This window comes from Podarcis vaucheri (genome assembly GCF_965113315.1).
Source record: "Podarcis vaucheri genome assembly, chromosome: 2".
In the NCBI taxonomy this organism is placed as follows: domain Eukaryota; kingdom Metazoa; phylum Chordata; class Lepidosauria; order Squamata; family Lacertidae; genus Podarcis; species Podarcis vaucheri.
Window position 1 is genome coordinate 24,705,906 of NC_138760.1, and position 21,207 is coordinate 24,727,112.

Sequence of the window (21,207 nt, forward strand, 5' to 3'; positions counted from 1 at the left end):
ATTGAAGTCTTATACAAACTTGCAACATATGAACAACTTGCATAAGCGCAGACTTGCCATGGGCAAATTCAATTACAGTCGTATCTCGGGTTAAGTACTTAATTCGTTCCGGAGGTCTGTTCTTAACCTGAAACTGTTCTTAACCTGAAGCACCACTTTAGCTAATGGGGCCTCCCGCTGCCACTGTGCTGCCGGAGCACGATTTCTGTTCTCATCCTGAAGCAAAGTTCTTAACCCGAGGTACTATTTCTGGGTTAGCAGAGCCTGTAACCTGAAGCGTATGTAACCTAAAGCATATGTAACCCGAGGTACCACTGTATATTTGGAATCCATTCTTACAAATACTGTAATAGGTTAAGGTCTGGTGAAATACAGTAACAACCTTGTAAAGTATACATTTTGGGGGATTTCCCCCTTCCCCCTTTATTTTTCCTTTCTACAAGGGTTCCGTTTCTCTTTCTTTTCTTTACGTCTCACTATGTTCAGTGCGCATATAATCATGTACTGCTTGACCTTTCAGTACAGAAATTTAAATTTGTTGTTTTGTCACTTGGGCAACTTTGGGAAGGCTCTATCCACCTCCCCAATCCACAAATAAAACGCACACCTCCTCCTCCGGGGGAAGCAAATCCCACCAAGTCCAGGGTGTACAGAGAAACGACGGCACCCCCCCACCCCTACCGAGAGAAAAGCAGGGGACTTTTTCGGGGGGTTGCTAAGGCGGGCGGGGGTGGCAGCAACAAGTGAAAAGCGCAAGGGAAAGTGCGCGCTCGCGCCCAGCTGGCTGCCTGTGGGGCCCCCGGAGTCCTTCCTTTCCTGTTGACTCCGACAGAGCCGCTTGTGGCTGAGCCCGGCCCCTTCCCCTGTCCCGTCCCCCCCCCCCCGCCGCTCACACTTTCCCCCGTTTCCATCACATGACGAGCAGCTGGGAGGAGGAGGGGGGGGGAAATGAGCCGAGTTCTGGAGAAGTGACGCGAGAGGCGGGTCCCGCCAGTATAAGACGCCCCGCCGACGCGGCGCTCCGCTCACTGCTGCCAAGTTGGGAAGCGCGCGCTGCTGTTTGTTGGCTCGACGGCCCTTGGGGACGAGGAAGTCGTTGGACGGTAAGAGAAGCAACACCCCCCCGAAAAAAACCCCCCCAATGCAAACGACGAGGAGTTTCTCTTTTACCTGAGGGAGTGGAGCCTTCGCTCTGCGGGCGGGAAGCGCTTTTACGCGGAGAGGGAGAACCGCGGACTTGTGAGGGGCCTGAGGTGGCGCCTCAGGGTTGCTCAAAAACGGCCGCCTGGGGGATCTTTCCAAAAGTTCGACAACTTTGGGCAGCAGTGGCGTAGCGTGGGTTGTCAGCACCCGGGGCAAGGCAAGTAATTTGCGCCCCCTAACCCGTGGATTTGCGCCCCCTAACCCCCAGTTGTTGCGCCCGGTGCGGCCGGCCCCCCCTGCACCCCCCACGCTACGCCACTGTTGGGCAGAACTATTTAAAAAATGCAGCTCAACAACTTTGCCCCCAAACCGAAAAAAAGCTGAGAAACTTTCCTGTCACTGTTGGGAATATGGCAACCCTCCCCTCCGGGTCTGGAGTTTCCTTCCTCCCCTCGCCACGCCTTGGAGGCTCTTGAAATCTGGCTTTGCCTGGGGAGGAAGGGAAGGTGGGGAGAGAGGAGCGTTTGCCCGCCGTCAGCCTTCGACGAACCCAGAAGCTGTTGCGGAAACTGCGAAGTTTTTTGCGGCGAAGGGAAAGGGTGGGCTTCTGCACACCGCCTAAAGAAAGGGACACTTTCCTCTTCCCCTTCCCCTCGCCATAACGACGAGTATAGAGTTGGCCTTGTGTGTGTACTGCTGTTAAGGTTGCCATGTGACTGGCTGAGGGGGAGAAGAACGGGGCGGACTCCGGGGGGTGGGGGCACTTGCCCCCCACCTAAATCAAGTAAAAAATAAATAAAAATGCTTAACTAAAAGTAGAAGGGGAGTTTTTAATGTCTGTTTTATCGTGTTTTTAATACTCTGTTGGGAGCCGCCCAGAGTGGCTGGAGAAACCAAGCCAGATGGGTGGGGTATAAATAATAAAATTATTATTATTATTATGGAAATTGTAGAAAGATATTTATCGGGTTTTTCTGAGCGCATGGGGTCAGAAGAAAGTAATTTTAGCTTTCGAATCTGCTAGGCAAAGGTTGATGACAAGTGGGTGTCCTGCCTCCCCCCCAAAAAAAAATCCTGGCTACCTGCCTCCCCCCCCCCCCGTAAATCCTGGTTACGCCCATGGGGTGGAGGGAACTGGGGCAGAGAAAGAAGGAAGGCCGGGCACAGTCCTGCTTCCTTTTAACAGTCTATTTCTAGGCTGATGCACTTGTGAAGGACTTTCCCTCCCTGGAGGGAGTTGTGTTTACAATGACTGGGATCGTATCCGCTTTCTTCTCCCACGCACCCTGTTCAAGGCTGACTCCTCCAAGCTTCCTGCTTTTCTCTGCCCCCCCCCCCCAACTTCCCTTGTGTTTATAATCCCCACCTCCTCCTCTCTGATATGTACCTTCTGTGTCGTTTATGCTGCCTAAGTCTGTTGGTTCTGACTTTCTTTTTTAAACTTTGCAGGGACAGATACGCAAAATGGGGGTCGACGGTGGTATGAAATGTGTTAAATTCCTGGTTTTTTTCTTCAACTTCATTTTCTGGGTAAGTTGATTTGGAGGGCCTTGGTGCTTGAAACGGCGAGGAGTAGCAGTTACTTCTTGCCTACTTAAGAAAAAAAACTCCTCAAAACTGTGGGGAAGGGCGGTGTTCGTAGACCAAAATTTATGTATCTTGACTGCTGGTATTTTCTATTTGGCAGAGAAGCCGGATAGCGGGCTTATAGAGCCTTCACATAACTATTTTAAATTCTGTTCATTTTGTTTTAACTTTTTTTTTAACGGCTTGATTATACTCCTTGTAGGGGCTACTTGTTGCCAAAAGTCTCGGGCTTCTGTAAGCACTAGCAAACTTTCCTTCCAAGTTCTGCCGGACTTGAGAGGTAGTGTGTTTTGAAGAGTCTGGCTTGGCTTCCTTGGTCTGTGTTACATTTTTATCAGGCTTTCCTGTAAATGATATAATCTGAGGCATATCTGAATTACATGGCTTGGTCTTCTCAAACCAGTAGCTGCCCTGGCTTCCTCTCAAAGACCCTGGGAGTTTAGCTTTAGAGATGCTGATAATCTTTCTAAAGAAACAGCTGGGGGCTTCACTGAGCTTTAGTCTTCCCCCCATCTCACTTCTCCAGGATGGTTTGGGAGTCTGATAGACAAAACTGATGTTCCTATTGATTGAGAAAATAGTAGTGATCTTTATGTGTTACTCAGGTCTACAGGCACTCATGGTTTCGAGCAAGTAGCTTGCTTCCACACAACTGGAACACCCAGTGATTTGGCAAACCTAACTCGCATCAGTTGTTTGCAGTACTAGGGACTCCCTTTCAGACAACTGTGTTCCATGTGTGTTAAAGAGCAGAGCTAGTATGTTCAAGAAATGTGTGAACGAGGCTAATAGAAGTATTGAATGTGAATGTTCAGGATTGTTTAATCCTCCTCCCCGCTTGGGAATAGGAAGTCTGGAAATCACTGTCCAGAAATGCTCCTATTTGTCCTTCAAGGGTGCATCCAGCCATTGGCTCCATGACCGTGGGATGTTTTGCATGCAGGTTGGTGATTGCCTAGTAGCAGATGTGATTAATGTCAACGGGCAGTTCAATAAACAAGTACATTGGTTATCATTGGTTATCTGGCACTTTCTAGGAGGGAAAGGGGTTAATGGGTTCTTGTCATTCATAGAATCATAGTGTTGGAAGGGACCCAAGGGTCATCTAGTCCAACTCCCTGTAAAAAAAGTATATGGAATGCAAGGTATGCAGCATGTGGTGTGTATTAGAAAATAAATAACAAACTTTCTTTAAGGACCAGTTCAGTCCTACTGCCTCTTAAACAGAGATGTCAGCTCCTGGGGGCCAGCCCTTTGGGGACCCCTAAATATTTTTGAGGTTGGGCCCCTCAATGTCCAAAAAGGACAGTGTGACTCCTCCTCCTGCTGCCACGGAAGAGGAGAGTCGAAGCAACCTCCCACTGGTGTTGGTACCAGCAGGAGCCATCCACTTGCCGCATTTGGCTTCGCCCCAGCTCCTCCTGAAGTCACGCGTGGTATCACACACTCAACATTGCTCCCCCTCCCAATCACCCTCAGAAGCTGGCAGGGTACAAATTATCATCATCATCATCATCATCATCATCATCATCATCTCTGCTCTTAAAGCTGTGTTGGTGAAGGACTTTGCTTGTACCACGCCAGCTGTCATGGTGGTCCAGGACTAGTGGGGACTGACATATCTACATATAGTGGACAGCACCTTTGGTGGTGGAACAAAGCAGACAGGGTTCCTTTGCAATGCCTTCTGTACTCTGGAAGGTGAGGTCAGGGTCTTAATGCACCTTTAATGATGCAGGGTGAATCACCCACCCACATGAAATTTGTGGAAACGGCCTTCCTGTTGCTCAACAGCAGTGCCCAGCTCATCTCACTGCTCCTTACAGACACCAGTTATTGCTCAGTCTCTGATGAAATTCCTGTGTTGCATGGAGCCAGGGGTAGTCAGCTTGCTGCCTTCCATATAATTCCCACTTCTCATCAGCCCCAGCCATTATGACCAGTGCTCAGGTCTATTGAATTCATTAACTGCTTCTCACAACAGAATGCTCCAATGCAGTTTAGAAGAATAAGGAGCTGTAGTCCAGCAACATCTGGAGGGAACCACATTAACTACCCTGCCATCAATTTAGTATGGGAGCCAGGAAAGAGGATAAACCTAAAAACAGAGGATGGAAGACTTCCAGTGGAATTGGAAGAGGCTTGGCTTGGGTGTCAGGAATCATGGACAGAATTTTTAGTGATGCCCTGTGATGGGTTCAGCATACAAGGGAAATATTTTTCTCCTATCTCTTGATTGTTTCTCCCTTGGCACTGGAACAGCCTTTCTGAACCCTGGGTCCCCAGATGTTGTTGGACTGCAACTCCCATCATCCCTAGCTAGCAGGACCAGTGGTTAGGAATGATGGGAGTTGTAGTTCAACAACATCTGGGGAACCAAGGTTGAGAGAGGCTTCAGAATGGCAGGTGTGGCAAGGGTAGGAGCATCCGCTGAATGGATGAGTGGGGTGAAAAGAGTGAGAAGAGATTGGAGGAGATGATTTGCAGCAGGAGTGGGAAACTGGTTCCTTCAGGTGTTGCTGGGCTATGGGAAGAATGCAGCATCTCACTTAAATTATTGTTCCATCAAGGTAAGTATTTTGGCTTGCTTGATGGAAAACACACACACACACACACACACACACAGCCCTCTCCTCTCTCTCTGAACTGTTCCAGGGGCTTTCCCAAACTGCCCACCCTGAGCCAATTTTGGGAACTGCATAAGGAGAGGAGGAGAAGCCAAATTGCAAAAGTGGAATCCCTTCCACAGGGCTTACATCGATGAGATTCGTTGGTTGAATCCTGCCTTCTGACTCCCATTCTGCTTGACATTGGCCATGGCAAATGAGGCTGACGAGAGTTGGATCACACCTGGAGGACCACTGGCTTCCCGTCCCTGGCTTAGAATCATGATAAGCAGTTATTTCTGGCGGGTGGCCACTTTTAAGAATAATTTGGTTGGGGTGGCAAGGCAAGAACAATTTCAGTTTCAATCTCTTATTTCTGTAGCTATGATGCAAACTGAAGCCTAAGATTTCTGGCATCTTGACCTGATCTCTAGTGGTGTCTGTCTGTCTCTGTGTGTCACATGATACCATATCACATGAATATAGCTAAACTGAAGGATGCATTCACCCAGCTATATTTGCCTACTTAACTTGCCTACGTCGATTGACAAAGAAAATGTCCCACAAAGTAGTCAAGTCTTATTGCATAGGATCCTCACCTCTTTCTCTTTTGCTTCTGGGCAGCAACTGGGCATGGGGGTGGGCACAGCTGCCACCCACTGAAGGGATTGAATTGACTCAAAGGGCTCCCGTTGTTACTCCCTCTAAACCTGGGATCTTTTGGGATTATTCAGTAAACAAGAATGTTTTACATCTGTCTTGTTACACAGAGGTAAAACGTTCCTTGCCAGGTGCATCCTGTTGCTGCTATCAAGCTAATCACATTAATATCTGTAGTCAAAACAGCAACCCTGATGGGGTGTTGTTATGCTGGGAAGAGGAGAAACAACTTTTTAAAAGTCACATGGCTTTAGTGTTGGAAAAAGATTGACTAGCTATGCTCACATTTTCACCTTTCTTTGTGTCACGCTGACCAGGTTCACACATGCTAAGGTGAACCATGACTTGGCATGAACATGCAAGTCTGTGGGCTCTGGGAGGTTATGCTGCAGGTACGTTGCTCCGCTGTCTTTTTGCTGCTGTGTCACAATGAGCTTAAGCCATGGTTTGGCTTAGCATCTTGCCTGGGCTTGTGGTTTAGCTCACCTCAGAAACCATGAGCTGTAACCTATTGTTACAACTCGTGGTTAGTCTGGAGAGCACTTAAGTCATGAACCTGAGTTCAGACAACACATTAATTCGAACCACAGCTTAGCTTAGTGTGGTACAGCAGCAAAATTTCGACTTGGGCAGAAGTGAAGCAGCTACAGTCTCCTCTACTGTAGGTGCCCATGCATCTGAGTTCAGTTGTGGTTTGGCGGTGCAACACCAGTTTGTGGTGTGACGTGCAAACCAGTGTTTGTTTTGCCCGTCATAAAGATGGGCGAGTTAGCAACATGTTTGATTTCCCTGTTAAAGTGATCAGAATGGTAAATACAGCCTCTGCAAATGGAGAAGGGGTGGTGGTTACTTGTAACTCTACTGAAGTTAAAGGATCTAGAATCCAAGCTCCATCCTGGACCCTAGAATCTGAAATGATTTGTTCACTTGTTCCTAGTATACACACCAAAACTTGAATTTCAAAAACCCCACTAATTCTAAGTTCTAAATGTGTGTTTCCATTAGTCTCAGGCAGTTTATCTTGTGGCTCATCTTTTCCACCAAGTTTTTCAGACTCTGAATCGCATGCTTCGAAATCTATAAAGTATACATACAAACTCCAAACTCATATTATATTTTAGGTCTTTCAAAATGTTTTGTGATTAGTATTCGTTAGGATCCCACTATTCAACTAGAGCTGAAAGAACTGAGCTTTTCTCAAGTTTTCTGTTTTGCATATAGAAACCATATGAAAATATAGGCTGTTGCCAGTTTGAACATACCAAATAAAAAAGTGTGTCGGCTTGCTATTGTTAGGATGCCGCTTGGTGCGATCTGTGTTATGATACAAGCCAGGAAGTGGCAGAAACTGTGGCTTCGCTCCTGCTTGGGTAACGGAACTGCAGTGTGAAGCATTTCCTGGGTTCGGAGGGGGGACCTTCTGTATGTGCTCCTTTTATATTAAATATTCTCGTATTTGGCCTAGCTGCTGCTGTGCCTTAAATACCAAAGCTGTCAGGATTGTTTTATGCATGTCTCCTCTCTTCAGTGGCAGTAGTGTAACTATTTTAGCTATGATAGCCAGCTCAGCTAGAGTCCTGGGGAACCTTAAGGATTAACCACCTCATTGTGTCATGTTTTGTTTGGTGGAGCCTTATTTGCCACACCCAGAAGTTTTATCCTCAGGCTATTTATTTTGTTAAGCAATCTTATTTCTATCCCTTCAAGGAGCTCAGGCAATGTCCGTGGTTCTCCCTTTGTTTTACCCTGTTATTCATTCATCCCATACTTTTAAATGCATTTCATCATGGCTTTACAAATTGCAAAATGTCTGGGGCTTTTTAAAAAGTGTATTTGTTGCACTAGGGCAACAGAGCACTTTAATGTCCCAGCATGCACTTCAGTCCCTCTCACAAAGTCTGGAGGAACTCTATATATTTAAGTTTATTCATCTCGCCTTACCAATTCTTCACCAATGAAAAGTGGGCCACTCACACCCACCTTGATTGGGTCTCATTTACACCTGTCTCTGTACACCTGATCTCTGAATTGCTGGTCTTTGTGCCCTAATTTTTGTAAACATTTCTTCCTCTGTATGTATGTGAGTGAGAGAGATGAATATACCTTACCAGTTCAGGACAACTCTTCATGTATCCGGCATAGTAGGCTGTAAATCACAAAAGCTTATTTAAAGATGCCACAAGACCTTGCTTTCTTCCGATTACCAATGTGAGAAATGGAGGGAACTGACTTGGCACTGCTTGTGAAAACAGCCCCATGTTATAAAAACAATTATGCTTGGAGTTACCATACGGTTCAGGAAGGATGAGGTGGGGAAATGTGTGTTTGGACTAGGACTACTTGCAGAAATTGGCTTAGACTGGGTGTTTTTGTTGCTGGTGTTGTTGGCCTATGATGCGCTTAGCTGCCTTTCGCGTTTCCACTTCCTGTGCCTTGGGAAAGCATGCTTTCCCCAGAAAACATTAACCCGAGTCGGCATATGATCATTGGGGTTGATGGGATGGTTTGCTTTGGTCTAATGTAAACAGCAGCCAGATGTCCCTTGGATCTGCTGGAAGAGACTTATGAAGGAACAAAGATATTAGCCTGGAGGGTGTGTCTTGGGGGCAGAAAGCCAGTAATTCCTGCTTTTTGTGGTGACTGCTGCTCCAGAAAAGGTTTCCAGCATAAAATGCCCTATTGTTGAGTCCAGGCGACATCTTCCTTCTGTAACATGAACAGGAAACGGTGTGACAGAAGAGATAGCAACTAATGAGACTGCTTAGTCTTAGCGCAACCCTTCCTGATTTTGTGAACAATTGCTGTACTGCCTGCACTGTGGCCTGTTTACCGCAGCACTTTGGGTGGGATTTGGCACAGGAATCACGTGGAGGTTATACAGAACAGCCCAGCTGCAGAGAGCAAGTGAAGTCGGAGGAGGGATTTCTGGAGACACCCTAAAGCTTATTCTTGCACGCAGAAACTGACTAAAAGCTTTTGAACCATGTGCACCCCTCACGCCTGTTGCAATGAGGCAAATAATAAAAACCATTTTCTTTTGACACTGGCTGTTTGTCTCCAGGAAGGAAAGGGGGAAATTGCATGTGTGGCTGAACCACTCCTGCAAGACAAACGGGCATCGCCCTGTTTTTAGTGCCTCCCAACAGTTTCTGCCTTCTCTGGTGCTCTTTTGTGAACACCCCTCCATCCATCCATCCATCCATCCATCCATCCATCCATCCATCCACATATATACCCACCTCAGATCAGAGTTAGCCGATTTCCCCCTCATATTGAGCCAGTGGGAATATCCACAACTTGCCACCAGAGTTTTCCCCTTGCGAGTGATGGTGGTCATGGATTTATGCTGATCTGCCTGCAAGTTCAAAGCTTGCTGTGGGTAATCTGGAAACTGGGCTTGGGCCTCTTTGCCTTAGGTGGATCCACCCTGCTGTGATAGGGCAAGGTAAATATCAGCTCCAGGAAATGCAGCACCTATTTGGGAACTGGGTGGGAATTTGACCCTACAGCTGTGCTGACTCAGCCCTGAGCTGGGTGCCTTCATCTGATCTTGCTTATAATGGTCTCTGTTTACTCTGACTCTCTTGGTACCTCTCCCTACCTCTCCCTGATAAATAACTGCCCCGTTAAGACTATCTTGCTACAGTTGTCATTCTTCTGTTTTGGTCTCTCTTTCTCATATATGTGACCTGCTGCCAAATCTACAGTAACTTGTGGGTGGCAATTTGATGCTACTGCACATGGTATCAGTGCCAAAGTGCCATGAATTAACGTACCCTGCCATTTTTAAACTGATATATTTTATTGAATGTTCATAAAGTTTCACATAAACATTCCAATACATAATAGGTTATTATTGTATAACAATAATACAATAATATCCAATTCCTTCTGTTGCTCATAGCTCACGTCCTGCTCACGAATTCAACATGCTAGAATATTTCTTTACATTATCCAAAAAAAAGCTTCTGTTCTTCCATAAAACAATTCCCCATAGTCCATCACTTTACTTATCCATTCTTATTTGGTGGGAAATTCTCCCATCTTTCCATTTTTATGCATAAAGAATCCTAGCTGCTGTCATTATATACATAAACAACTTAATCGTTTTTTATTGAACCTCTCTTCCTATAATCCCTACCCTGTCTTTTTTTAAACAAACAAACAAACAGCAGCTTTGGTTTGCTCTGGACTGTTAATTATGGTGACCCTATTATCATAACTGCACTTTGCTAGTATATCTTTCAAGTAAAAGAGCAAGCAAGCAGGGCATGTTTAAAAAGCATGTGACCAGGCCCAAACTGCATCCAGTTGCAACATACCAATGTGCTCCTTCCCTTCTCATTCCTCCATATTCACAGACCCTGAGAGTAAATGTTACTTAATGAATTATCTTTTTTGAAAGAAAGAAAGAAAAATGGCTTGGTCATGAAAGCCACAAGGACAGGATATTGCAGAATAAGCGTACACAGCATCTGGGGTGGAGAAGCCTTTTATAATCAGCCTGTTTGGATTAGGGAAAGGCAGGCTGTGAGCCTTGTTGTGGAAATGGAGGTGTTTTTAAGAACACAAATGTGTCACTTTTACCTGTGAATGTTGGGAAGGTATGCCTTTGATAGTATTAAAACTCTAGGACAGGCTTCCTCAACCTCGGCCCTCCAGATGTTTTGAGACTACAATTCCCACCATCCCTGACCACTGGTCCTGCTAGCTGGGGATCATGGGAGTTGTAGGCCAAAAACATCTGGAGGGCCGAGGTTGAGGAAGCCTGCTCTAGGAGCTGAATTCATCCCTATTCAGTATTAAGGGCCTACACGCTTAGAACCATGTGAGGCAGAGATAGGAAACTTGTAATGCCCTCCAGATGTTACACTCCACCTGTGATCACTGGCCATGCTGGATGGGACTGATGGGTATCGGAGTCCAACAACATCTGGAGGGCTGCAGGTTCCCCATCTCTGATGTAAGGGGAGAGCAGTGCAGAGGCATATTTGCTATCCCCATCCCCTTCTGTCATAGTCCCAGGAGCCTGAACCCCCCACCCCCATGCCTTTGAGCCCCATTTATGTGCTGGGGGAGACCTGCTCTTACTTGGCTCCCTGCTAAGTTTAGAACTTCAGACACACAGGCTTCTAAACTGTGTGGGGAGCAGAGAATGGCAAGCTCCCTGCTGAAGACCTTCACCCTCTGAATACATGGTAGATGGTGGGACAAGACAATGAGGATGCGATATGAGTCCTTCAACACCTGATAGCACTTTCCACCCCTTCTAATTCAGACGCCTTATTGCTGGCAGAAACACTTGGTGGAACCTGCATTTAAACATGGGTGCAGCAGGGTTTGAAATTAGCAGGGTGCCAGGCAAATTTCGCGCCTAAAGTTTCTCCATTTGGGAACGCTGTGGGTTAAACCACAGGGCCTAGGACTTGCCAAACAGAAGGTCGGTGGTTCAAATCCCCACGACGGAGTGAGCTCCCGTTGCTCGGTCCCTGCTTCTGCCAACCTAGCAGTTCGAAAGCACATCAAAGTGCAAGTAGATAAATAGGTACTGCTCCAGCAGGAAGGTAAACGGTATTTCCGTGCATTGCTCTGGTTCGCCTTAGTCATGCTGGCCATATGACCCGGAAGCTGTACGTCGGCTCCCTCGGCCAATAAAGCAAGATGAGCGGCGCAACCCCAGAGTCGGTCATGACTGGACCTAATGGTCAGGGGTCCCTTTACCTTTACCTAAAAAAAGTGGCTGCCATTTTTTGTGCCTGGCACACTCAAGGATTACTGAAATGTATGTGCTTTGAACCCTCACAGTGTATGTTAAGGATAGGCAATATGTTAAGGAGTTTAACAACAAACAGTAGAGTGTTTTGAATACTGAAGTATGGTATTTTTTTTATTTTTTTTTTTGCAGACAGCAAATTAAACAGTATTAACAGTTTTAACAATGTATGTTAAAAATCTCATATTAACAATGTGTCACTTATATGAATTGCATATTGGTTCAGGATTATCAAAATAAAATGTTGGCGACCCCCTTCCCCAAAATGGTGACTAGACAATCTGTTTTGGCGCCCACAATCCAGGTCCCAGGAGCCATTTGGCTCCTAGCTTTTCTACCCTGGTTTCTAGCACTGCATGGATGGTGTATTTGAGCCCAGCTTTAGTTGTTTTAACAGACTGTTACCCCCTTGTTGCTTATTACGAAGCTTTGCTGAAGTATTGTCTTGACATCTTCCTTTTTATTTGAAACCACGATGCACACCTTAAGGTCAAATCAGTGGTGATTTCACACTGCAGAGTAGCTGGCAGTGCAAATTTTACTTCAGAATGAAAAGCAAATATTAACTCTGTTCTAGTGTCTTGTAGTAAACAATACCTGTAAAGTTTTTTTGTACTTTGATTTCATTATATGTGTTGGAAGCCGCCCAGAGTTATATATTATTTATAATATATAAATAAAATAAACAGAATAAATAATAAAATTATTATTAGTTATTATCCCCCCCTTTGGTGCAATTGTGAATCTTGATGCAATATTCTGCCCGACTCCAGTGGTGCAGTTCTTCTGTTGGTTATGCATGGACAATTCCGCCACTAATGGTTGGTTTCTCTTCCACACAGCTCTGCGGCATTGCTCTGATCGCCTTGGGCATTTATGTACAGATTGAACTCAAACACACCCTGGTGATGACCAGCGCCTCTGCTTCAGGCCCTCCCATTGTCATCCTGGCTGTTGGAGTTATAGTCTTCTTCATCTCCTTCTTTGGCTGCTGCGGAGCGTTAAAGGAGAACTACTGCATGGTCACCACGGTGAGGAGAATGAAGGGGAGCTAGGCATTGGAATCGCAGGGTGGGAAGCTGAACTCTTAGATCTGACTGGCTGGAGGGAGCTAATATAGCTTAGCAGTCTGGACTGCAGCCTCTAAAGTTCCATCTAATCCGGGCACCCGAGCCTTTGGCACCCCACCCTTTCTAGAGCTTGAGAAATTGAAGGCAGTAAGGATAGCGAATAAACCAGGCATAGGCAACCTTCGGCCCTCCAGATGTTTTGGACTACAATTCCCATCATCCCTGACCACTGGTCTTGTTAGCTAGGGATCATGGGAGTTGTAGGCCAAAACATCTGGGAGGGCCGAAGGTTGCCTATGCCTGGAATAAGCCGTGCTTGCCAAGTGCATAAGTTACGCTTTGTTTTACTGCTGTTCTAAGACGTGTGTTGTTAACCTTGCCCTGCTACAGGTCTCAAAACCATCTTGCCCAGGGGTAGTCAATATGTTGCTCTCCATATGTTGTGCTACGGCTGCCACCAGCATGATAACGGTTTCATAATTTTTGAACACGAAACATGGGTTGTGCGTGTGTGCACGCTATGCAAAAATCACAAAGCAGGAAAAACAATGAAGCTAGCCAATGTCTCTACATACTTCATCCTTATTTAAGACATTGTGATACTTCAATATATTGCAATGTTTAGCTGTCGCTCAGACCTAGCCTCAGTTAGCATGGCCAATGGGTGATCAGGGACATTGGGAGCTGGGGGGCACCACATTGGCAACTACTGTTCTAGCTTGTTGTCATCGTTTCCCATTTTGAATATTGGGAGTCAGGATGGGGCAAATCACTGGATTCACAGAACAGATTTGATAGGCTTTGAATAAGAATGGGTTCTGTCTCCTCTGGCTGGCTAGGCCACTGCAGACAACAGGGCGGGAGAGTTATTTAGGCAAAGCTCTCCTTTTCAGAGGTAGGGCTGCTTCTTAAGTGGACACAGTCTTTGCTGTCAGAAGGTGAGATTCATATGAATAAGAGTGAAGGCCCAAAATGAAGGGTGGCAGTGAGGCTGGGATCAACAAGCACTCCATAGATATTATTAACAATTGCATTTCCTTCAATAGTTTGCTGTGTTGCTGACACTGATCTTCCTGGTGGAGATTGCAGCTGCCATTGCTGGCTACATCTACAAAGATGAGGTAAGAGATGCCTCTGGGTCCCATGGTTGTGGGTAAAGGGTGGTTCTGCTGTTATCTCCAGATGTTTGCTGCAACCCCCTGGAGCAGTGATAGCCAACATGGGGGTCTCCAGAGGTTTTTTTCTTCCATATTTTTTATTGATTTCAGAGGTTTTACAAATTTACTTAAATTTCAATATGTTTTACTTAGAATTTTGACTTTTTAAATTTTTTATTCAATTTTCTGTTTTACAATTTAGGATATTCATTTAGACAACTTTAAAATATCAGTGACTTCCCTTCTCTTTCCATGGTTCATTTTGCATAGCATAAACCCCTGCCTGTTTTATATAAACTAAACCATTCAGTATTTCATTTTCACTTCCATCAGAACTTATTTACACTGTTGAATTTATCTTAACGTTGCCAGCGTTTTCAAGTGTACACAATTCCCCCCATATATTCAATAAACATTTTCCAATCTTCTTTAAATGTATTTTCTTCTCGTTCTCTTATTCTATATGTTAGATCCGCAAGCTGCGCATATACCATCAGTTTAAGTTGCCATTCTTCTTTGGTTGGGACCTTTTTGGGCTAACAAAACACAGGCCGCTGTAGTGGCATACATAAATAACCTTTTTTTAAAAATAAAATTTACTTCCCACCCTTACCTCCATGATGTTTTTATTCCCACCCTTTATCTACTGCTTTATATAACATATTTTTATCTGATACAATTATCCTCAATTTCACTTATCATTGTTTTCTTTCCGCTGCTTGTAATTCAAACCCTGCCCACTTTTTTTTAACTAGAATAACTTGTTAAAATAAAGTTTCTTTAGTCACATGCAGACACTTGTTATCAAGATTCAGTCGTCATAGTTCAAGTGTCAGACAATTAAACAAATCACTTCTTCCAAACATGGCACAAGAAGTTGACCCCATCAAAGCAGACCACCAAATTTAAGCGTTTGTTTGGATGATGTTCTTCCATACATGTTGAGCTTCTTCAGGTAGCAGTCTTATTGAGTGAAATAATAGAAGCATTATTCTTGTATGTGTGTGTTTTCTCAATGTCTGTTAAATGTCAGATTTGATCCAAAGGCTTCCTCTTGCTTCCATTTGCTCCTGGCGGGCTTACGCCAGGTCCAGCTTCTTCTGCGTGACCGCCAGCTGGTCCTGCAGCCGCTGCTTCTGCCAGTCGAGGTAGCGCCTCCGCGCCCTGTTTGCCTGCCAACCCACCAGCAGCCCCGAAGCGAAGGCCAGCACTGCCACCTTCACAGAGCGCTCTGAGCGCAGCACCATGTTCCCCCCCCCCGCCCACGTTTTAATTTGACTGTAGCAGTTCTTCAGAGGGTCTCCACTCTTCCATAAACAGATTGTCACTTTGATCTGCTATTTCACAATTTCCACATAGTCCATTAAACTTTTGAAGTCATTCCTCTTTGGGTAGTACCTCTCCTCCTTTCCATTTCTGCGTGTACAGGATTCTGGCTGCTGCTGCTGTTGCATAAATGAATAGTTGAACCATCCTTTTTGGGACCTCCATCCCTATTATCCTTTGGTAGAAAAGCTTCGGGGCTTTGGGGAATAACCAGCTTGAATTTTTTTCTTCAATTCATTATGTATCATTTCCCAAAAGTCTTTAGCGTTTTATACATGTCCACTACATAGGATAAAATGACCCTTCAGCATGTTTGCATTCCCAACATTTATTTGACACATTCTTACACATCTTAGCCAGTTTGTTTGGTCAGCAGGTGATTTTTAGCTAGAACATCCCTCGCTTCTGCCATTGGCCCTCCTGGATGAGGTTGATGAGAGTTGAGAGTCCCAGCAACAAATAGAAGTTGTATGTTGGTCACACCTGCTCTAGAGAGAGATAGGCAGAGGGAATATCTAAAGAGAAACACTTTTTTAAAAAAATCACTGGATTGACCCTGAGATTGAAGACCATCACTAGAGAATTCATCCAGAAGTTCCTCATGTTCTCACAAGGGGAGGAACTTCCTCAGGCACGCTTAATTTACCCATGTTCTTGGTCTTGGCTAAATCTTAAGGAGGCTTAGTCACCCTCATCAGATGTCCTAAATTTAATTCTTCCCTTTCCTTTTCTGCTTGCTTCCTCTTCCAGATCAAAACGGTGATTGACAAAGAAATCAGGGCAGAAATAGCAGTCTACAAAAGTAATAAAGAAGTTAAGAATTTGTTGGATGACATGCAGCAGAAGGTGAGTGTAACATAGAAGGCCTGCTTCCTAGATCTAATTGTTGGGGAGGCAATGCTGGCAGGGGATCGTCCTTGTTTTCTGATGGCATCTTCTGCTAAGAGCTGGGAACAAAACCCCACCCATAATTTGAAGGGTAACTTTGAACATTTTCAAGGGCCAAGGTGTACCCAATGGGATTCTTCACTTCTCGGCAGATCCCCATGTCATATCACAGACTCCTTCTGAAAGTGCCCTCAGTATTATAATAGTTTTGCCAAGTAAAGCTGTCTTGGAGATATGGATCTGTTGGTACATTAGATCCTCCCATTTTAAAAATGGCATTGTTGTGTTAATATCCCCCCTTTCCTCTTTAAAGACAGTAAGTCAACCACTGAAAGGTTGAATCAGTTCTAGGGTGGAATCAGTGGCCATGGTGCATGTTGGTGCCAGTGACATGGGGAAATAAATGGAAGGTCCTGGAAGCAAAATCTAAGTTGTTAGGTAGGTTGGGCCTTCAAGGTAGATTCCTCTGAAATGCTGCTGGTTCCACACAAGAGATTGCTTTCTGAAACCTTTGTCTACACAAGCAAGCAGGTACAACCAGGCAGAAATGGCCCAGTTTCTTTTGGGGTGGCAATAACAGCTTTGTAACACTGCAAAAGAACAACAACAATGAAAAAGGAGTTAGATTAAATCACTATAAATTGGTGATTCAGAGGTTTAATTTGAAATCAAGCTGGATTTGGTATCTCTGGTAACTTCTCTGTTAATGTTGGCTGTATGATCCGTATTGTTTTATTGGTACTGTTGCTGCAGATTTGTTATGGCCTTTGGCTAAAACAATAAACTTACATTGATTGGTATATGTAAATGGACAATTGCCAACAAAGACCAATAGAAGTCACATTTGAATTCAAGAAAAGAAACTTCCCGAAAATGAGGGGTATAGTAAAAAGACGGTGAAAGGGAACCTGGTGGAGATAGTTGTTCTTCAACCGTATGCTATTTTCATGGTTGACAATCTACATAATTGATATAGAGTATGGGCGCAAAGCAGAATGGACGACCAGAAGAAATTAGACTCTATCAAGACGAATGACGGTGCAGCCCCTGTACCGATTTTTGACGAAATTGAAGCTGCCATCAGTGCAGATGAGATGGCGAAATAACAAAGAAATGTTTTAGAAAAGGGCAACCAAAATTATCAAGGCAGCGGCGCAATTCGCCTACGGTGAATAGTTATGACGTGGTGCTTTTCAGTTTTGAGAAAAGGCTACTAAGGAGGGGACATGTGTACGTTGATGCCTGGTGTGGAGAAGGGGAATGGAGAAGCTTTTCTGTCTTATGACATAAGAAATCAAGAGACATCCAATGGAGCTGATCATTGGAATATTCAGGGTGGACAAAAAATACATACTCTGCATGCCTCTGAATATCCGTTTTTGGGAATCGCAAGTGGGAAGAGAGTGCTTGCCCGCTTCCTATGGATATCTGATTGGCCGCAGTGATAGTAGTAGGCTGTTGAACTATAATGGGTCTTTGGCTTGATCCAGGAAGGCTCTTACTTTGTTATTAAAGGCTGTTGAACTTGAACCTGGATTCAGTGATTCAACGGGTAGTTTTGTGCAGATCACTACAGTTGCCCTCTGTTCCCTATTTGCAAAATGGGAGTGATGGATGGATTACCATGCAGAATACTTGGGTATGTTAAGGAAATGTTCTCTGTTCTGGGAGTTAACAATCCCTGTTGGCCTGGAAGATACTAATCTCTCTCTCTCTCCCACCCTCATCTCTCTCCAATTGTAGTATAGCTGTTGTGGAGCCTCCAATTACACGGATTGGTTTAACGGAACTACGCCCTCAAATATACCTTCATCCTGCTGCAAACACAATGACACCGATTGCCAAAGTAATCCAACCATAGAAAAAATCAACCAGGAGGTATGATTGGATGAGTGCTGGGGAAGGAGAGCTTTGTTCCTAGCATGAGGGTTTTGGGCGGATGCTATAAAACCTTGTTCCCTCTCTCCCTGCAGGGCTGTGTAACAAAAATAGAAGCCTGGTTGAGAAAACACATCATCATTGTGGCTGGAGTGGCATTGGGCATTGCCTTCTTTGAGGTACCAAGAATTATAATAGATTATGGGGAACTGTGGGTGGGTGGCTGGGTGCGCATGCACGCACATCTGCATCCTGATGTTGTTACACTGGGGCAAATTAGTAACTACAGATCTGACTCTATTCAGTGCTTTTCTTTTTAAAAAAGAAGTTTTGACATTAACATCTGGATCTTTCAACCCGGATAAGTGATCTGGGTTAAATATTTCCATCATCCTGGATTTTAGTATCTTTAGTTAGCAGCAATGGAATCTGCAGGACTCTGAAACCCAACTTGTGGCTTCTGGGCAAGCCTGCTTTTGGGACTTCACCCAAGCATTGCCCACCTATTTCTCCAGAGTTTTGTTCACAGTCTTAAAAGGTTTAGAAATGGCTCCCTCTGTCATCCAAACAAAAGGAGAAGATACTTGAACTTGGCACCATAGGTCCATGTAGAACTTGTGATTCAGTAATCCAACGTGCATCTGATGTACACAGAGTGTTGCGTTGTATCCTGTGTCCCATCTGTACTGCTGACTAGCAGACTAGTGTGTAGTGTTAAGCTGCGAAGTAATGCTATTGGTGTTCTGCAGAGCTCTTCCATGCCACTTTGCTCCAGCTCAGAATATTCCCCCAGCTTGTCAAGTCTATACTGTGGGCGGTAGAAATGTGTTGGCCCACGTTTGATTCACTAATGCAAATTGCAAGCACTGGACAGTACTGCTTGCTGTCATTATAACCGTGGTGGATTGTGCCCTTCATTTGGCAGTCTAGTGCAGAGCTCGGGGCATGGGGATTGTTACGGGGAAATGGGCTACCTGAGTAAACAAAAGTAGCTTGTGAGCTATATAACTGGTTCCTGTGGCATGTGCGTACCGAAGGAGGCCATTTCAGGCTTGAGCTGTTTGGACTTTAGAAGGATTGCCTTGCTGCCAGTTCCCCTTGCCTGCAAAGTTATGACTGCCTAAACAATCACCTGAAGTGGAGACCTAAAGGACTGTAGCTCAGTAGGAGAGTATCTGCTTTGCATGCAGAAAGTAAGCAAATAGCGGCTCTGCATGTAAAAGTTAAGCAAATTTGGTGGTGCATTTCAAAGAGCTGAGCAGGAGAAATTTCTTGCACACGCGCACACCCTAGGAAAGGATGGGAGAAGTGGTTGCATGGCCTCTATTCCTTGTAGGGCCACTGTGTAGTGAAACATTCACTTACTTGCAAATTACACCTTGCAGCTGATACAATTTTCTTGTAACTTCTTTCCTCAGCTCCTGGGCATCATTTTTGCCTGTTGTCTCATGAAAGGAATCCGCAGTGGCTATGAGGTTATGTAGCCGCGTCTCATCTTATCACATCTGGTTACTGCAGCAGCAATCACAGAACCCCTGGGATATTTCTGTCTCCTTTTTCTGGGGGTGCAACTGACCATTATATATGCCTGTAGAACAGGCGCTGGGTGAATGTCTCCTCTTCTGTTCCCTTTCTTGAACACATATGCCGCCCTCCCAAGGATTCACATGTTGCCTTATCTCCCCCCGCCCCAACCCCCTAATGGGATGTTTCCCTCAAAGTTCCTATCTTCTGTGCCTCATTCAACACTCCATTCCTACTTCAAAAGTTGCATTAGCTTTCATGCTATACTTCACGATCTAGTGAGCATCTTGTGATACACGACTGCTATTGTATTCCAGCAAATTTTCTTAGTCCCTTTCATAGGCCTGAGCAAGAACCTTTGAACTTTCGCTTCTCCCAGATTCAATCTTCAAGACTTCTGGACCTGCAGCATTTCCCCCTGACACCTCACCTAATAAGTAGACTGCTATATACTTTAGGATGCTCCTTTTCCCCCCCTTGGAAAGACTGTCTGTTTAATCAAGTGAGCATAGTTGTTTTGGAAACCACAACGGAATGGAAAATTGTGGGGATTTTGTTTTTTTAGCCAGTAATTCATTATTTGGAAAATAAAGACATTGTTTCTCCCATGTGTTCTGGCTTATTTATGTGCTATCTCCATCCTGATTTTGCATTTGTCTGCATTGTAGATAGATGGCAAGCTTCAAAAAGAAATTTCCTTGCGTTTGTCATTACGTATTTAAATCTTCCTGATGCCTCTTTGATTTCTCTGGAAGCAAATCACTCTATAATCTTAAACTTCTATCATCTCCTTACCTGCTCCTGGTTTTTAACTGGCCTTTAGTTCTGGGCAATGGATCACTTTTACTCCCATGTTCTGTCCAGAACCTTTTGGAGGGTGTGGCAGGGATTTTTCTAATTTGCACTGCAGCTGCAGTTTACTTACCCTTGTATTATCTCAACTGTGTCAATATATTGCCATTCTGACCTTTAACGTAGCCTACAAAAGCAGACAGAACTTGGGCTGAGTTGTCTGCTGTGATGAATAAGTAATTTGCAGCCTGCTAGGAGGAACTTCTGTGTAGCTGAAATCTCCCTGGGTTGAGGTCACAGGAAAAGGAACTATGGCTATTCTGGAGAACACATGAGCTCTTCTTCTTTGCAAATAATAATAATAATCCCCTAGCCACCAGCTATTTCAGTATTCTCATGTGATGAATAACCATGCATTCTTACGCAAAGCACAGTTATGCATTTATGGTAGGATTATTCATGCTTTTTATGTCTTTGGGTATCCTGCCTCTCCAAAATTACGAATGAGTGCACGCATGCTTCAGTAGTGATGTCCATCTAAAAACCTACGCTTTGGGGCTAACTGTGCCATTGATTGAGGCCCCAAATAAGACAAAAGAAAGCAATACAGTACAGGTCTTGTTGCTTTCCCCTCATTTTGTGCTTCACTGGTCCTGCTTGCTCAGCTCCTTGCAGCTGGGATGTCTTCACACCTTTGGGGGAAAGACCCGTGCTCTACTGCTGCAGTGGAGAGATGAAGGGTTTCAGCTTGGCTGAAAATTCTGACTCCCTAATTCTGCATATGTGATACGCTCTGCCTCTGC

At 44.8% G+C, this 21,207-nt stretch overlaps 1 protein-coding gene across 1 annotated transcript; it reads left to right on the forward strand.

The window, feature by feature from the left end:
- Positions 1-878: 878 nt before the first annotated feature.
- Positions 879-20,222, forward strand: CD63 (CD63 molecule). The gene is made up of 8 exons (XM_082212820.1): positions 879-1,103; positions 2,593-2,673; positions 12,612-12,800; positions 13,886-13,960; positions 16,073-16,168; positions 17,954-18,088; positions 18,184-18,267; positions 19,507-20,222. Exons 1-8 carry the CDS (start codon positions 915-917, stop codon positions 19,570-19,572), a joined length of 915 nt encoding a protein of 304 aa, XP_082068946.1. The 5' UTR covers positions 879-914; the 3' UTR covers positions 19,573-20,222.
- The last annotated feature ends 985 nt before the right edge of the window (positions 20,223-21,207 follow it).

Bases quoted from the DNA above. Each gene is read 5' to 3' on its own strand.
- CD63 (XM_082212820.1), top strand. From the start codon at position 915: ATGACGAGCAGCTGGGAGGAGGAGGGGGGGGGAAATGAGCCGAGTTCT. The intron at 16,169-17,953 runs GTGAGTGTAACA...CTCCAATTGTAG, and splicing joins TGGATGACATGCAGCAGAAG to TATAGCTGTTGTGGAGCCTC. The intron at 18,268-19,506 runs GTACCAAGAATT...TTCTTTCCTCAG, and splicing joins TGGGCATTGCCTTCTTTGAG to CTCCTGGGCATCATTTTTGC.